General features: G+C 42.7%; 1 protein-coding gene across 1 annotated transcript in view; it reads left to right on the plus strand.

Moving 5' to 3' along the window:
* The window catches only part of CSRNP2 (cysteine-serine-rich nuclear protein 2), a 15,680-nt gene extending 367 nt beyond the window's left edge, over nucleotides 1-15,313 (plus strand). Inside the window, exons 2-5 of the mRNA XM_006900229.1 lie at nucleotides 5,327-5,563; nucleotides 6,533-6,792; nucleotides 11,505-11,801; nucleotides 13,721-15,313. Of these exons, the coding sequence (XP_006900291.1) occupies nucleotides 5,413-5,563; nucleotides 6,533-6,792; nucleotides 11,505-11,801; nucleotides 13,721-14,644 (1,632 nt within the window). The 5' untranslated portion in view covers nucleotides 5,327-5,412 and the 3' untranslated portion in view covers nucleotides 14,645-15,313. The remainder of the gene's footprint in view (nucleotides 1-5,326; nucleotides 5,564-6,532; nucleotides 6,793-11,504; nucleotides 11,802-13,720) is intronic.
* The last annotated feature ends 2,978 nt before the right edge of the window (nucleotides 15,314-18,291 follow it).

Raw genomic sequence — 18,291 nt, forward strand, 5'->3', positions numbered from 1 at the left:
CTCGGAAGCTAGCCGGATTGCGGGAGAAGGTTGAGTTTGGAATGGAGTGGAGATAATGTAGGATGGAGGGAAGTGAAGGAAAGAGGAGGGGGAGCTGAGGAAAATGTGGGAGGAGTGGTTGGGAATTTGTGAGTAGCAGGCAGGAAGGAACGGGGAAGGCTGGGTCGGGGCTGCAGACGAGATTGGAATGAGCGGGAAGGTTAGCGGGAATCAAAGAGACAAACAGGCCCAGATCTAAAAGGTTCAGCACGGGTGTCCGTTGAGAGAAACTGGTGACATGATATGTCCCTTTGGCTCCCGCTGTCGCGCTTTTTCCTGGCTTTATGTAGGAAAATGAAAGCATCACTTGCCCTGGTTCTTAGCTTCATCATCCCCCCCCCACACACACACACACACACAGGCCCTAACACGCAGCTAACTGCCATCCATCCCTTTTAGTGTCATGGCCTTGATTCATCTTTTAAAATGGATTCAGAGTGGCAGTTTAACACATAAACCATTTTTCAATATGTTAGTCTCCTCAGGAAGCACACTGTCCCCTGGTCCTGCAGTGTTTTGAGCAAAGTAAATTCATAGGCGATTCAGATTTTCCTTTACTGACTTTACATCTTGCAAATCTCCAAAGGCAGGCTATTAAGTGTGTGCCAGAGTTACAGATGACTGGATTTAGTAATGGTTCCCGCATCATCACGTCCCAGTTTTCCCACAAATATCCTATGCCCTCCCCCACCCCCATTTAATGGTGGCTTGGGCAGCAAAACCAAATACCAAACTTGGGTCACTGAATGGATCAAAATAGGGATGAGAGATGCCAGTGCTTGCTTTGCCTTCTCACTTTAGACAGTTATTAATCAGCCGAGTGATTACTAAGTTTATGATTGCCATGATTATGAGGATACATGACAAATCTAGTCTTTGAGAATTTTACTCATAGTTATCTCCTAAAAAGAGAAACAGGAAGAAGCATTTTATTGACTTTATCTTAACAGTAGCCAGCCTTTCTCTGGCATCACCATTGGATGGGGGTGTCCCTACCGATCTGACTAGAGATTTTGGTCCCTTGACCTTTAGCAAAAGGTTGGGTTCCAGTACAGTGGAAGGCTTTGTCCTATGAGATGTGCTTTGCTTTATTATTTTGAACCCAGATACGAAAATACTAATATGCTTGTAGATCTATTTAGTTTTTACCAGGCTACTGTCTTGTGTATACTGGTAGATCTGAACTATTTTATATACCTTTGGGAAATGTTCAGCTAGAACCACTCAAAAAAACCATAGGGCATGCAGCCAGAAAGTGTCAGCTGACATTTCTTTCACTGGCATTTAAAAGCTTTTATAGAGGTTTGCATCATTCTCTCCAAAAGTGTTTGTTATTTGAGTTGTTGATTGATAATTAACTGTCACTTATGACCTGTGTCTCTAGGCTCACCTTGATTATTTCTCTCTGGATTTAAGTGAGTGAAGTGTAACTTAGGGTTAAGTGTATCTCTTGAACACTTTTCTGTATAAGCATTGATCCTATACAGATGAATAGATGAGAGAGGGAAAGTGACTGATTTTTAGCTGTAGCTTGAAAGGAGGTTAACTGATGAAGTAGAAAGTGTAAAATTTATTTTGGTAGTTACTGTTGCAAAGAAGTCTCATCCAGCAACCGCAGAAGTGTGTAGGGGTTTGCTGTTCTTGGTATTGGAATATTTTATTTTATTTATCCATCATTAATCTGTCTTTTTTCATTCATTTTAGCAAGTCACAAGAGAGAGTTGGATGAGGTGAATTGGGTTTAAACATAAAGTTAAATCAGTTGTAAGACTAGAATTGATGGTGGGGGGGTTCTTGGTTTGTTTGTTTTGCATTTTTTATTATTGTAATTGAGTTAATGTCAGAAAGAATGATGCAAAGAATTTAGGGCAGAAAGATCTAGAATAGTGGATGCAGAATTTTGATGAAAGTGATAGGAAACTTAGAGTGGGAAATAACTTCTCTAAAGTTGTAACAACAGCAACAACAAAGTTGTAGGGAGCTCTGGTGGCTGAGTGGCAAGGAGTTGCTCTGCTAACCCAGAATGGCACAGTTTGAATCCCCCAGCTAATCCACCAGAGAAAGATGGGCATTCTCTTCGCATGCGATTTACTGCCTCTCCAGACTCATTGGAGGGTCTGCCATGAGTCAGTGCCAACCACAAAGCACACAATATAACAAATTATAGTGTCTTACTGAGCTGATTCAAGAGCAGGCAAATTGCTTTCAAGAGACACAGCCCAGAGTTTTCCCAAGTACCATCTACATTAATGGAATAGTTGATCATAAGTCTATATGCACATTATTTACATATACACCCATAGATTGAGCTTATTCTCTGGCACTGAAGGGAAATATTTTTCTCCTAGATTCCACGTCTTTTGACCTGTCCCCATCATTGCTCAGAAACCCCTGTTTCAAATGTGGAAGTGAGGAAAACATAGGAAAAAAGGAGAGGAATGGAAACAGCCAGCAAGCAGTCAGTGGAGTACAAAAGAAGTAACCTGAAGGAAAAGTCTAACCTCTGAGGGCAGCTGGGTTAACACAGTAGAGAATTCACCAATAAAAATGCTTTTGGATCCAATCCAAACTCTTGTGGGACTGAAAGTGAAATTCTCGAATGGAATTCATGCTACTAGACGCAAAAGGACATCTGCGCAAAGAACAAGAACGCAGTTTTGCTTCCACTTCTAAATCCCTGAGTGCTTCCTGGCTGAGGAAGAAGCAGCAGCAACAGAAGCTCAGTTAAAATTAAAGCTGTGATTTGTACAAGCTGATTTTAAGGAACAGATTTTTTTTCTTCATTAAATGGGGGTTTTTATGAATGATTTTTTAATGCAACATATATAATTTTTTTACAGCATATATTCTTTCCATTTAATTTCCCCATCCATTCATTGTTGCACATTTTCCTCCCTGCCCACCTTTCCCTCCAGTTTATTTTCTCTTTGAAGAAAAAGAAAAGAATCTTTCATTGTTATGCAATTCCCCCAGTCCACAGTCTACTTTAATATGCATTTCTTTTTCTGTAATCTTTTCATGAAAATAATACCTAATCCTATATTCCTTTTAAACAGTTCTCTCCCTCATCTGTTTCAATGCAGTATACATTATCCCCTTATGGTCCTCTCAGCCCTGATGTCAATCCTGTTTTACAACAGTGGCATTGTGCAATATTTGTCCTTTTGTGACTGAGATATTTCATTCAGCATAATGTCCTCCAGGATCACCCTTTTTATATAATATTTCATGAGTTCTTTGTTTTTGAATGCAGCATGGTATTCCATTGTTTGAGTATACCACAGCTTCTCTATCCATTGGTTTGTTAATGGGCACCTGGGTTGTTTCCAACTCTTTGCTATTGTGAGCAAAGCTGCGGTAAACATGGGTATGCATATATCTGCTTGGGTGGTAGTTCTAGTTTCTTTAAAGTTAAAGAGCAAATATTTTAGCTCAGTTTGATATTCATGATTTATCAAGTAATAAAGTATCTTAAGAAAGACGATAAAATTAAACTTTATAGTCAAAATTATTTTTTCTGCTTTTGCTTTTGTAACCCACTCAATTTTGTGCCCCTAAAAATAATAACATGAAATGAGGAATTTCAAAATGAAATAGTGTCTTTAAGCCCAGCTAAAATCTTAACCTATAAAAATGTCCTTGGCTTTCACTTTTCTTAACATGTCCTAGAAATGTGACCTCTGAATGCAGGATTGGTAATGTGAACAGAACTGATAATTTGGGCTTGTTTTGTTTATTCTTTTAATTATGATTTGTATCAGGTACTAGATTCTTTTCCTCTCTGGACAAATTTATTTCGGAAATGTACTTGTCTGAGATCAGTGAAGGTTGACATTTCTTAGGTACATTTTTACTTGAATGCAGACTATTAATGAGTCTGGATAGATTAAGATAGCAAACACTTCTTTAAGTATTTATAATAAGGTCTGTTTGACTACTTGTTGTCCTAATCTGAGAGCAAGCAGATCACATCCCAGACACAGTTCAAGAAAACAGCTGTGTAGCAGGCATCTCCTGACAAAACAGTATATTCTGGTTAGCTGCTCTGCAGTAATGCAGCCCTGCATTTCTGAGCAGTGTTGTTATTCCTGCTGCATAATTAGCAACTAGTGAGATCATAGTCTGGGGAGATTGTGGCATTACTGAAGCAAAGCATGGGAGGCTTCGTACCTCATCACACGAGGCCTAAGCTCTGACAGCACTTGGCTGAGCAGATTCGTGTCCTTCTAGAACTTAAGCCCAAAAATAGAGAAGGAAAAAGATTTGTACCTGGAAAGTGGACTGTATTAAGGCATCTTAACTGGTGAAAAACCTGCCCTCCATATTGATAGAATCAGTGTAAATGATGCTTTGCAGTTTCTCTTCTGTTGTTGTCTTCTTTACAGAGGACAGATTGTAGCGCTAAGTTGTCATTGCACAGAGGCTGATGTTTGATCAGATGAGCCCTGTTTTATGGAGTGGTGTGAGATTTGGAAAGATTTTATTTTGAAACCAGTGCAGATTCTAACCTTCAGGACCAAATTTGACCTTTTTTTAGGAGCCTGATACTTTCTACTTGAGAAGATCTGGGTAGAAGGTTTTCTTGCCTGCCAGTGTCCTTAGAAACTGAGTCCAAAGCAGTATTTCCTAAGATGTTTTCCAAAGATCACTTGCCCCCTAAAATGCTCTGGAAAGAAAGGATTCCATAATCTGGTTTGTTAAGCACTGCCTTCTGTGTTTTCTCCCACCCTTCGCCATGTTCATTAGCATATTTAAAGACTCTGAAAGTCTCTGCCTAAACAGTTTTCTAAACTATTTTGACACAGCTGTTCTATTTCCATGTAAAAGCTATTTATATCTTTAGAACTAGTGTATTTAAGGTATACACTTTTGGGAAATGCTAGGCTACATTATCACTAGGAAAAAATAATTGGGTCTAGTCTAGGTTTGGGCAAAGCCCAATTCTTCCTTTGATCCCAGGTCCCTCATGCTGGCCCCTTGGAGAGATGTGTGTTTAGAAGAGCAGCTACACTATCCCTGTACTAATGAAGCCTAGAGCCTGACTGGCTTAGAACCAAGGCTGTAACTCCATTGGGAAAGGGGTGCTGCTATTCATCTGCATATTGTAAGGGTGATTGAGACTGGAGGGGCTGAGAAGAAGCAAGAGAGAGGAGACTATTGGGTAACATCAATAAAGAACTGACCTGTTTCAGGAGATCAGCATCATTGCTAGTTAGAGGGTTCTATATGTAGACTTGAGAGGGACCTATTTAGGACAGCCGTGCTGATTCCTCTTCTCCCTGGGCAGAATCCTAATGTGCCTGGCTCGCTGGTGGTGATCAGGGGTTTAGGGGCCAACGTGGTGGGCTCCTCAAGTAAACCCCTTTGAAGCCAATGGATGCATTCACGGGCTCGGGACTCAAGAGGAAGTTTGATGATGTGGATGTGGGCTCATCCGTGTCCAACTCAGATGATGAGATTTCCAGCAGTGACAGTGCTGACAGCTGCGATAGCCTCAATCCTCCAACAACTGCCAGCTTCACACGTGAGTGAGCGGCTCCCTTCCTTGCCTGTACCCAAGTGGCAAAGCAACTTCTGAGACAGCTTCTTCTGCCTAGCTAAGGAATTTGGTTTTAATCTTAATCTTTCCTACTCTTAGCACCCTTGTTCTTTGGAAGACTTTGTTACTCTAATAGACTCTAGTCTCACTTATTCTAACTAATTTTACTTGTGAAGAATGAGATTAACTATGTTGAAGAAGGAGGTGCTTGAGGCTCTTTTCTTTCCCACCAAAGTCCCATAGAGTGCCAGGAAATTGTATCTCTCTTAATAGGACATACATGTTTACTGCCAGGCTTCTTAATTCTTATAGCTCTTTTATTTCTTGGAAAGAACATGGCACCATTTGTGTTTTTACATATTATCTGTTATTGCTTACAGTGATAAGATTGAGTAGGTGCAACAGAGGCTTTATGGTCTGCAAAGCCTAAAATATTTACACAGAAATGTTTGCTGACCCCTACTATAGATCGTCCTATAGAGTTTTCTGTTATGATAAAAATATTCTTTATTTCAAGTTCAGTAGACACTATTCAGGTATGACTGTTGGACACTTGCAGTGTTGTTAGTGTAAATGAAGAAATAAATATTACATTTTATTTCATTTTCATTACTAAAAATTTAAATCATCACATGTGGTAGCAGCTGCTGTATGGACAATGTAGCTGTAGATTGTTATGTCCTGAAAAGATTATTTAGAGCTCCACTTCCCAGCTGATACCTAAAAATAGATTTTGTGGTCATTTGCTTAGGTGAAGTCAGTTGAAGAGATGGTGGTTTGGACCAGCAATGTTCAAGGTCCCTTCTAACTGCATTTGTGATTTTAAAATTAGGGATGTCTGTAGGAATAGGGAACTCATCTGGAGAAGAGTTGAAAACCTACATGATTGAGAAAGAGTGAGGTCTCTAAGAGGCCATCTTGGGTTAGTAACTCTATTCTCTGCTCCCTTCTCAGCCACATCCATCCTGAAGCGGCAGAAGCAGCTGCGGAGGAAGAATGTGCGCTTTGACCAGGTGACTGTATACTACTTTGCCCGACGCCAGGGTTTCACCAGTGTGCCCAGCCAGGGTGGTAGCTCTCTGGGCATGGCCCAGCGCCACAACTCTGTACGCAGCTACACACTCTGTGAGTTTGCCCAAGAGCAAGAGGTGAACCATCGCGAGATTCTTCGTGAGCACCTGAAGGAGGAGAAGCTCCATGCCAAGAAGATGAAGGTGCTTAAGGGGTCTAGGCTTGGGTTGGGTGCTTTCCATGTGATAAAGTAGGAAGCAAGGTCCATTATGAGTTTTTCCCCTTTTATTGTGATGAATACATAGGTAACAAAACACTTACCATTTCAGTCTTCACTTTAGGTCTGCTGATTTTTGAATGGACATGTGGAGATTCCGACCCAGACCGAATCTTTCCAATGAGAAGTTTCAGATTAAGAATCATGTCTCAATCTGAGGCTCTTGTGGTATTTTCTTTCCTCTCTGGTGGGTAGATAACCAGAGTTTGAAAAATGAATTCCTCTACTTAGCCCATCCTCCAATTTTTTAAAAAAGTGAAATGTGCCATTCAAGTCTGCTACCTTGGACCCTGAGGAAGCCTTGTATTTCAGTTTGTCGAAGGATTGTCCATTGCCCTGATATGAAACAGGTTTCGGATCTTTTTACTTTTCTTTGAAAGAGCTCTTATTTCTATACCATGTCTCTCCTGGGTCCTAGTTTACTAGCTACAACAGTAGCTTTACCAGATTGTTATTTAGAAACATAATAATCTGTCTTAATTTGATAAAGCACCTGCTTATCGATTGAGGAGATAAAGGAGACCATAAAGATCCCTCTCAGACAGGTCTTTATAGCCACCCATTTGTTGTGTTACCGTAGTTCCCACTGTGGCCAGTCATAGTTTCCACTGCGCTGAAAAATATCCCCTGAAGGTTTTGGTTCCAAATTTGAAAGACATTGCTTTAGGCCTGGCGAAATTTCTTTTGGGTTTGAAGCATATGAACATAGGTGACTCCATCCATCATATCCACTGTTTTACTCAAAGTAAAACCCAGACAAGGCACTCCCAAATGTTGTAGAGTTGGAGAAGTAGAGGCAGAGGGTATGAGCTGACCAGATCTTGTTGCTTTTTCCCTTTGAGAGCTTCGTGTCTGCTTCCCTAGCTGACTCCTAAAGCCTCTCACCTGTTTTTCTAACTAGACCAACATTCAGTGCTCTTCCTTCCGCCTGAGGAATTCCATTTCTGACCTCGTCACCTTCCTGCTGCTCCAGCAACAGCTGGGCAAACAGGCTGGGCAGTGGAGGCCTTCTTCCCTCTCCCTAGATGAAACCTCCCATCTCCTAAATCTTATAGGGTGATGACCTGTCAAAATGGGAGACTGCCCTGTTTTGTGGCCCTCCTTATAGGAGCTCTAGGGACAAAGACAGACAAGCCCAAAATTCAAGCAACAAGATTCCTACTTAGATCGCATGAGCAGTAATGGTGGTGATATCTTACACATTTTTATATGTCAAGAGAAAACTTTTACTGTGGTTTTTTTTTTAAATTTTATATTGGTTTGAATGAGCTTTGGTGACCTAGTATCAAGAAGTTGCACATGGTTTGAGGCCACCTGGTGATCCATGGGAGAAGGATGCGCAGTCTCCTGTGAGATTAACTGCCTCTGGAAACCCACTGGCTAGTCAGCTGAATGCATCATTTCCGACTCTGGTACACAACACAACAACAATGGCTTGAATACCAAATTCCTATATTGTGCTCTTTTGAGGACCAGTGTACTCTTTTCTTGGAAATTTTTCCCATCTTTTGTACCCACAGGAGAGGCTTGTTACTACTCTTGTGAGTTGCAGATTCTGACTTCTGGCAAGCCCACGTGTGCAGATTACAGCTGCTTCTTAGGGTTTTTGAGAGTGAGACCTTTTGAAAGCAGATCATCAAGTATCTATGGGTGGGTTTGAACCACCAACCTTGTGGTAGTAGTTAATCATTTCCACCACCCAGAGAGTCCTCTAGGGAAACCTGGCTCAAAAATATTTTTATCATATCTCATACAGCATTTAATGCTCGTTTTCCTCTTGGGCTGCCATCACCAATAAACTATCTAGGACTCTGCAGCTTTGTTGTAGTTGTGGGGTGCCATTTAGTTAACAACTCATTGACCCTCTCCTGTGCTGCCATTCCCATAGTCTCCAGCCTACTCCAGCCCACGGTTACAGTCATTGTGTTGGGACATCTTGTTGATGGTCTTCCTCTCTACTGATCCTCCATCTTGCCAAGCATGATGTCTTTTTCCACAGGCTGCCCCCTCCTGACAATATGCCCAAAGATGTGATACCCTGCCACCGAGACAGACTTGTTTATATTTTGCCAGTCCATAGGATATTCAGTACCCTTCTCCAACATTCATTTCAAAGGCATCAGTTCTTCTGTCATCCTAGTCATTGTCCAACTTTCAAGTGCATAGGAAGCAATTCATTCCTGCAGCTTTGTTGTTAGGTATAGTTGAGTACAACTCCTAGTGACCCTGTGAACAGCAGATCTGAATTCTGGCCTATCCTGTGCCACTCTTACCATCTCTGACACACTTGAGCTATTGTTGCAGTTAATCCATCTGGTTGAGGGTCTTCCTTTCTTTCGCTGACTCTCCACCTTTCCAAGCATGGTGTCTCTTCCAGGGATTAGTCTCTCCTAGCAACATGCCCAAAGTATGTGAGACGAAGATTGCCATCGTTTCCTCTAAGGAGCACTTTAACTGCAGCTTTAGTTACCCCCTAATTTGTTGAACTTTTATATGTATTTTTTAATCTTTTTTAATTTTTTTTATTTTCTACTAGTTTATTTATAAAATTCAAATACAAATTTGAACAAATTCCATTTCCCTCATCCCCCCCCATCAAATTGTACAACCTGATGATTAAACCCCTCCCTCCCCCTGCACATCCACATCCTTCTGCTTTCAACCTTTCCCATCCCTCTTGGGCCCTTATACTCATTCTACTGTATGTAATTATATTTTAGTCTTTTAATCACGTAGAATTCACTATTGTGAACAGTGTGAATTAGGAATTGAATTGTCTTTTCTTTTATAAAGAATACCCATTTGTCTCAATATCATTTACTACCTGGAAGACTCTAGTCACTGACTTGAAAGGCTGCCCCTATCAAGATATATTAAATTCTCATATCTGTAGGAGTTTCTTTATGTTGCATCTCTAATTTCTTCCTCTGAGAGAATAGTAGGAGGGCTGATAATTGGGAAAACACCAACATGGTAAGATACAGAGAGGAGCAACCTCGAGTTCTACAGAAAGACCTTTGGTGGGGAGCTTGCCTAATACAGGCTAGGGAACCCCAGAAATACCATTTTACTTATCTCTTCACTTTTCCATCACCTCCCCTGCTTCTGCTCTTCCTTTTTACCCCACCCCCGTTCCCCACACAAAATTACAGCACTAAAAGCTGGTATGTAGCTTATTCTCCGGGTTATTGCATCACACCTCCCCCAGGAGTTGTTCTTTACCAGCACTGCTTTGCGGTTGTCTGATGAAATAAACCAAAGCCTCCAGTTATTTGACTTTCACACTGCTAGCAGCTTCCGTAGCCCCGGGGATTAAGAGGCCTCATTTTCTTTACTTAAATTCTCCAGTGAGTTTTTCAGCTCTCATTCAGCCACAGATTCTCGTCAACCTGTCCTTCTACTAAGATTCCCTTTCTTGGCTATCCATTTTAGAATCAGGCTTCTGCCTCTTAATTGTATGTTGTTGTTGTTGTTGTTGTTGTTAAGTGTTGTCAAGTACAACTCACAGCAACCCAATGAACAAAAGAAGAAGAGCCCATTGCAGCAGTCATCGTGTCAGTCTACCTGGTTGAAAGTTTTCCTCTCCTTCGCTGACCCTCCACTCTTCGCAGCATCATGGCCCTCTCCAAGGAATAGCACTTCCTAGCAACATGCCCAAAGTTTGTGAGGTGAAGCCTCATCATTCTTGCCTCCAAAAAGCACTTGGCTGCACCCTCTCCAAGACATATGTGTTGTTCTCTTGGTCATCCATGGGATGTTTAGTGCTATTCTCCAACACCACAGCTCAATGGAATACTTAGTATTATATATACTACTTTACCTCGGCTTGCGTATTCTTTGAAATCAAGTGTGTGTGGCGGGGAAGGGAAGGATTAGAAAGGGGAAAGAATACATTTCTTTTAGGCCCTATGTTAGCAAAAAGGGCTTTGATTAATGATAATAATTGGCACATTTTCTTCCTTTCAGTAAAATGAGGCTACTCTGTGTTTTATACACAGATAATTGTTCACATTGTGGGGATTCAGAATCATTGTAGACTTCATGGCCTTGTTCTGTCCTTTAATGTGCCCTTTTACTGAGAAGTTAATTTGAGGTTCAAGAAGATACAAGGTAAAGGGTGTTTTTTTAAGGGTGTCTTGTAAAGAACCCTTTAACGTGTATCCAGGAAATACCTAACGGCTGTTACACCTTTTCCTGTTTGAGGGCAAGGAAGCAAAGTTAAGGGAAATTAGTGGGGCTGGGGGATATGTTTGTGGGGAAAGGTCATCTAGATGGGAAGATGAGGCAGGAGTTTAGGTAACATAGACCAAAGTTTGAAGTCCCTTGTGTTGACCAGGTGGTATTAGAGTTGCATCACACTTCCCATTTCAGGATTTGGCGTTATATAATACATATAAAATGCATCAGTCTTGACCTGCATTATACAATGTTACATGTACATGTGGCTATTTATTAAGTTTGCACTAGCCAGATATTAAGTGCTCAGTGACTCACACTTAGCTAATGGCAACTTAACCAGACAAGCAAAGACCTTTCCATAAGCGCAGAAAGTTGTGTTGGTCAGGGCTGCCCCAATTCTCTCTGCGTGTGCTCGTGCTGGTGGTGTTTAAGGGGCTAACACTTCCTGTCTCTCGACAGCTGACCAAGAATGGGACGGTGGAGTCGGTGGAGGCTGATGGCCTGACCCTGGATGATGTTTCTGATGAAGATATTGATGTGGAGAATGTGGAGGTGGATGACTACTTCTTTCTACAGCCTCTGCCCACCAAACGGCGACGGGCTCTGCTCAGAGCTTCTGGAGTCCACCGCATCGATGCGGAAGAGAAACAGGAATTGCGAGCCATCCGCCTGTCGCGGGAAGAGTGTGGTTGTGACTGTCGCCTGTACTGTGACCCAGAAGCATGCGCCTGTAGCCAGGCTGGGATTAAGTGCCAGGTCAGTCCAGGTTGGCCCGAGATGAGGAATCTGCACTAGGGTTCGATATGTCACATGCATGTGATCAAGTATGGGAGACGGCCCATCCAGGGCCAGATTCCCCTTACCTGAGAACACTTCCCAGTCCACACCCCTCTGTCAACAAACAAAACAAGCAGTATAGCATTCTCAGCACATGGGGAGATTGCTTCTCTTCTCAGTGCTTCAGACACTAGGTAACAGAAAGCTGCTGTCAGCAAGTGAAGGAACAGAGAGTAGTATGTAAATTTAAAGACAGTTCCTTAAACCCTCCTGACTCTTTTAGATAAATGCAAGCAAAGAAGTGAGATGGGCCTATAGAGTCTGTCTGCAAACTCTTAATCACAGTACTACTTTATTTCTGTAAGCATCACAGTACTACTATAGTTCTGTAAGAATAAAAAGTTTTCATGATCACTGGAGTCTCTGGGTGGCAGCAGCTGAATGCTGACTGAAAGGTCCATGTCCACCCAGAGGCACTCAGGAAGAAAGGCCTGGAGATGATGCCCCCAAATTGACCATTGAAAACCCTGTGAGGAATGAGGGAGGAACGGCTTCAAAAAGGAGCGAGAGGATGGTTGCACAACTCAAAGAATGCAATCAGTGTCTCTGGTGTATACTTGTAGAAACTTGATTTGGCGTATGTTTTTGCCATGTACATTTTCCGTAACAACAAACATTCGAGAAAACTCTTTGGCATGTAGTTCTACTCTGACGCAAGTCAGAACTGATTGACAGCATTTGCTTTTTTAAATTGATTTCTAGTTGGCCTAGCAAAGCCTCTGTCCAGTGTCCTGAGAGAAAGAAAGCATCTTCTTATTGGTCTTCTGAAAAGAGACCATTTGGAGGAGCCATTTTAATTGGAAGAGCAATACCATACCAAATAATGAAAGTTACCTGAATGTGTCTTAGAGAAGGATGCTGTCTTTGCAGTTGAATTTATCTTAACCAACCTTTTCTTGTTTTTAGATGCTATAATGAATCTGGACAAATACCCATTCAGACTTAGGTGTCATAATGAACCAGTCCTACACAGACCTGAGGACAATCCTGAGAATTGATGGAACTGCTTTAGGGAGTTTTACAAGTTAATATTTAAGGAAGGCATTCTGTATCTCTATACATTTATTTGCCTTCTTGCTTTTTTATTTTGGGGCATATGTGTTTCTTGATTTATTCCTTTTGGGGTCACAAAGGAAAATAAGGAGGCAGAAACTATTTCCTTTCTAGATATTCCTGGTCTGTAAGCTACTTAACATTGTTAACTGCTTCAGAACTACTTTGGCTTGATTAGCCCTCAGTAAAGAAATGAAATTGAACACGCTGGGCCTTATGCTGATCGAGCTTTCTCTCTGGCACCTGAATGAAAACCAAGGCGCTTTTCTTTAGTTTCCCTAGAATGTACTGCTTTGGACTAGTCAGAGCTTTCAGCCACTTTCCTAGGTCTGAGTCTGTAAGAGGCACCAGGACCAGGCTTGGGCCCCAAATTTTTATTCTGCCTCAGTAAAGCAGGTAAGTTTTGGAAAGGTCACCAAGGCATTTCAGAGAACCGTATTACAAGCATCCAGAAAATGGCATTCCTAGACTTTTTTAACTGGAAGGGTGCTTTGAGAATTTTTTTCCACCTTTGGTTTAGAAAAGGAAACCCAAGTGCAAAAGATTATACATTACTTTCTTGGAGTTTACACCACTAATTAATGACAGAGTTGACTCAAACTGCAAGTGGTTTAACAGCTCTCATCTAGTGCTGTTAGCCCACACTACATGTCCTCTTGAATTGGCTGTCTCTTGTAGGAAGACCTCAACTGCCTTTGTGTGCCTATTGATAATGTTTCCTCTCTCTCCTTAAATGTTAAACGTGTTGGTCTCATCTTGCCTCCACCTTTTGTCCACTCCCTCAGGTGGATCGCATGTCTTTTCCATGTGGCTGCTCCCGGGATGGCTGTGGGAACATGGCTGGGCGCATTGAATTTAACCCTATCCGGGTCCGAACTCATTACCTCCACACCATCATGAAGCTGGAGCTAGAGAGCAAACGTCAGGTCAGCCGCCCAGCTGCCCCAGATGAGGAGCCATCACCGACAGCCAGTGGCAGCCTGCCAGGGGCACAGGGCTCCGAAACACAGGACTTCCAGGAGTTCATTGCTGAGAACGAGACAGCAGTGATGCACCTGCAAAGTGCAGAGGAACTGGAACGGCTCAAGGCGGAGGAGGACTCGAGCGGCTCAAGCGCCAGCCTGGACTCCAGCATTGAGAGCCTGGGCGTGTGCATCCTGGAGGAACCCCTGGCTGTTCCTGAAGAGCTGTGCCCAGGCCTTACGGCTCCCATTCTCATCCAGGCTCAGCTGCCTCCAGGTTCCTCTGTCTTATGTTTTGCTGAGAACTCAGATCACCCAACTGCCTCAACGGTGAACAGCCCATCCTACTTGAACGGTGGGCCACTGGTCTACTATCAGGTGGAGCAGAGGCCAGTCCTAGGAGTGAAAGGAGAGCCTGGTACAGAAGAGCCCCCACCCCCTTTCCCCAAGGAGAAGGATCTGAGTGTCTTCTCTCTCCCTGTTACCTCACTGGTGGCTTGTAGCCCCACAGACCCAGCTGCCCTCTGTAAATCAGAGGTGGGAAAAGCACCCACTCTAGAAGCTCTATTGCCTGAAGATTGTAACCCTGAAGAACCTGAGAATGATAATTTTCACCCCTCATGGTCCCACTCAAGCCTCCCCTTCCGTGTGGACAGTGAAGAAGCCTGCGGGGCAGAGAAGCCCTCCCAGAAGAGTGAGGACCGGCCTGCAGAGGACACTGCTCTAGAACTCCCTCTGACGGTGTGATGTGGGATGGAGAGTCTGCCTCTTCCCCATTCTCTATTTATTCCCTTATTTTATCTAATGCCATTTCAAAACAAAACTATAGAAGCATCTGCTGCTCCCATGGTATTTCATTTGGGGCTGTGGGGAGTGGGTAGGAAAGGATTGTTATACAAGTATTTTTTAAAGGGGAATCAGAACCAAGAAGACCAGCCCCAACTTTGATCTGGGAGTTGGGTCTTGAGCTGAGGTTGCATAGTAGTACCGATTACTGAGCTTTCTGGGCCATTGGAACAAAACTAGGATCAAACAGGAGAAGCTGGGTAATTCAAGCAGCTATTCTTTATGTAGGGACCAGAACACAAGAATGTGAGCATCAAGGCAAAGCCCCTTCTCTCCTGAATTCCAGACTCCTTTTTTCTTAGTCCTTCTCTGATAGCCCATTTTGGTGTATCATTGCAGTACAATTGGAAATGTTAACTGATTGACTCAAGAGCGGAGAGGATGGAAGGGGTTTTCCTTCTGTATAAAACCTCCAGGGATTTAGAATACTTTGACCTGCCTTTCTCTTACCCCATTTTTGGTAAATAAGTTTCTATTTGACATGTTTGCTGTTCCCTGACCTGTTCCCCACCCTGGGAATTCCTGGTCTATAACTTGAATTGCTGCTTTCACAAGTTCTTAGGTACCAGAGTTAAATTTCTCGCTTTTCCTTTCCCCTCATCCTTTTTCTTTTGGAGAAACAGCTACATTGTGCAGGCGCAGAGGTGGAATGAAGAGGCTGCGTCTCCTCTGTGTCTAACATTAGCTGTTAGGCAGCGTTAGGTTAGGGCTCACATGTCCCACAGGAGGCTTATTTGGAGCATTAACTGTATCCAAAGGAGGCAGCAGGAACAAGCTGCGGTCTAGAAAGAAGATGACTTTATTTGTGCCATGCTTGCTTTTCAGACAGGTTTTCTTTCCCCTTTTCGGGAGATCTGAGCTTTAATGAAATGTAGGATGTGGCAGTCAAAGTCACCAACAACTAGTTTTTGGTGTTTTTTTTTTTACCTTCACAGTCTTTGTTGGATGGACAAGGTTAGAGAGTTCTTAACACTATTCTAGGTTCCCTCCACCTAGGAACTTCGGTGGGCCTCTTCCACCCTTCCACATTGATGACATAAAAAAAATCAGAGGCCAAAACCAATTTCTGGGATGCCCACATACAACCCCCAAATTTCAGAGGATTCAAGTTCTGAACCTCTTTGGTGTCTATAGAACAGAACTTGAATTCAGTCCTTACCTCTGTTGGAGGATTTGGCTCCTCTTCATCCAGCTTAGTCAGGCTTCAGGATCTGCTCCATCAAATACCACTGAATCCCTTTATCCACCTTCTTAATTTATTGGGGACAGATTCGCTGCTTTTTCAGGTTGAGTCAGGATTTCACGATTGTGAGTACTTGTTGGATGAGCTTGGCATGTTGTTGGTTTGTCATTTCTGAGGCCCGACTAGGCCTCCATCACTTGCGTGGAAGACTTCTTTCATCCCTCAGCATCTTCATTGTCCAATATTCTCTTTATGGGCACCTTTACCAAGACTGCTTCTATCTCATATTCAGGCAGCTTAGAAAGCTGCTGCTTTGTCAACCGGCAGTCAGGAAATAGAGGATCTTCTTTTCGCTTCTTCCTGGTGTTAGCTACTTTTCAGATGTTAGGAAAGTTCACAGGGGCCAACGTTTCGGGTCCTTCTAGTCTCAGTGCCTTGAGATAAGGGGAAAACTCAGGCCCATGCTTCTCCAGTATGTAATCTCTGTATCCAAAAATCTCTTGATTTCTTCTTCTACCCTGGGTAGAAGGGCAGCTTGAGAAAGTCTGTTGTAGACAAATGCTCATATATGGCGTTATCTTGGTGAATATCGAGCCAAGCTTCACCTGTGGTAGGAACACTTGGACTGTTGGTCTTATGACCAGACAGGTCGAGAAGTGTTTTAAGATCAAGACATCCAGTCCCTTTGTACTCTCACAAGTCAAGACTGGTACGTAAGTGAGTGGTTAGTAGAGTGATCCTGGATGAGCTGTAGCGAAGAGTGGGTTGAAGTGCTCATGAATCTGCTCCGCTGGATTTGGCTGAATCTTACTAGATGATCTACTAGTAAGCCAGCACACACTGGGTGATCTTGTCTTGAGCCTCACCACCTGCCTCCAGCTCGTCCATGACCCACAGGGCTGAGCTGCCGCTTAAACCTGGGATCCCACGGTTGCTCAGGATGTGATGTGTTTACTGATGGTTGGGATGTTGTAATGCTGAGGAAACACAGCTAGAAGCATGCTGACAGTGACAGAAGTGGCACTTCTCAGGGCTCTTGGATCACTAGTGACCAGTCACTGCTCTCACTGTGCTTTCTTGAGGTGGTGCCGAGGCTGCCGAGCTCCAGGGTCAGCGCCATTGTCTCTGAATCCCTTTTGATTAAAGTTCTCTTTGTCTGTTTTAAAATGGGGGTAATTGGGAGCAAAACAGTATTCTCTGTCATCCTTCATACCGTTCTTCACTTCTGGTGCAGTTTCTTAACCAGGAAAAAAAGTGATAAACACTGATGAGGGGGTAACTGTTCCTACTTACCTTAAAGTGGGAAATCAAGGCCCTGGTGTCTTAAAATGACCATGTGTATCACATTTCATCTGTACTATCTCATGCTGAGCCTGAAAGGCCTTGTACTGAATACAGATACATCTCTTGACTTATTCTGCCCTCGAATTATTCCTGATTTTTCCTGGCTTTATATGTAGGTCGTTCCTTCTCCCCATCCCCTAATCTCACAAAACTGAGCTGAGAGTCCAAGTACCTAAGATCTGGATGCTCTTCCTGAACTGAGCTCACTTTGCCCTGGTACCTCCAATACAAGACTCAGCTTGACCAAAAACTTAGTTTGCTCTAGGGAGGAAAGAATCTTTCTGAAAGTTTGTGTTGGAAGAAGGGGATCGTGGGCTCTACTCAGTCCCTCGTCAGAAGGTTCCCACCTGATCTGGGAAAGTAGATTGTTGCTGCTCAGTGAGGTAGGCATGATCCTTTGAGATCAATCCAGAAGTCTGAATCTATAATTCCTAAATCCATTCCCAACTCATAAGACATTGGATCATTCTGAAGTCTTTAAGTCCATCCCATCATTATAATTCTGATGCACACTGATACTAACCTTGTGAATGCTAAATATATCAACATTTAGCATTAATCTTGTCAAGCAAAGGGCCTTTTCTACAACCTAATCCAGCTCATTTCTGGTGCTACCTGAGGTGGACAGGAGAATTCTAGTTGAAAGTTTGCTGGGAAGCTAAGCTTCTGATAACAGAAGCAGAGCGCTTCAGTCCTGTCCGGTCTAGGCCTAGATTTTTTTAAAAAATGACTTTGCAACTCTTTATTATTTCCCAGTTTCCTTTCTCATATACTGTACACAGGTAGTATTTTCAATGTGAATCCAAAGCTTGTCTGGTTCTCTGAAAAAAAAATTTGTTTTTTCCTTTAGGTCCTTTACATTGTGATAATGCTGTATTTAAAGAGACTATTTAAATGTAATATTAAAAAAATACTCAAAAGGATGGTGTGTTATTCTTTATCTTGGCAGGCCACAATTCAGTTACTTGTTAAAGACTGCTTCTCCAGCTTTGCATATAAAAAGAATTAGGCTAGTTAGGGA

This window comes from Elephantulus edwardii, unplaced genomic scaffold, assembly GCF_000299155.1.
Source record: "Elephantulus edwardii isolate Elephantulus edwardi_28Jun2011 unplaced genomic scaffold, EleEdw1.0 scaffold00278, whole genome shotgun sequence".
In the NCBI taxonomy this organism is placed as follows: Eukaryota; Metazoa; Chordata; class Mammalia; order Macroscelidea; family Macroscelididae; genus Elephantulus; species Elephantulus edwardii.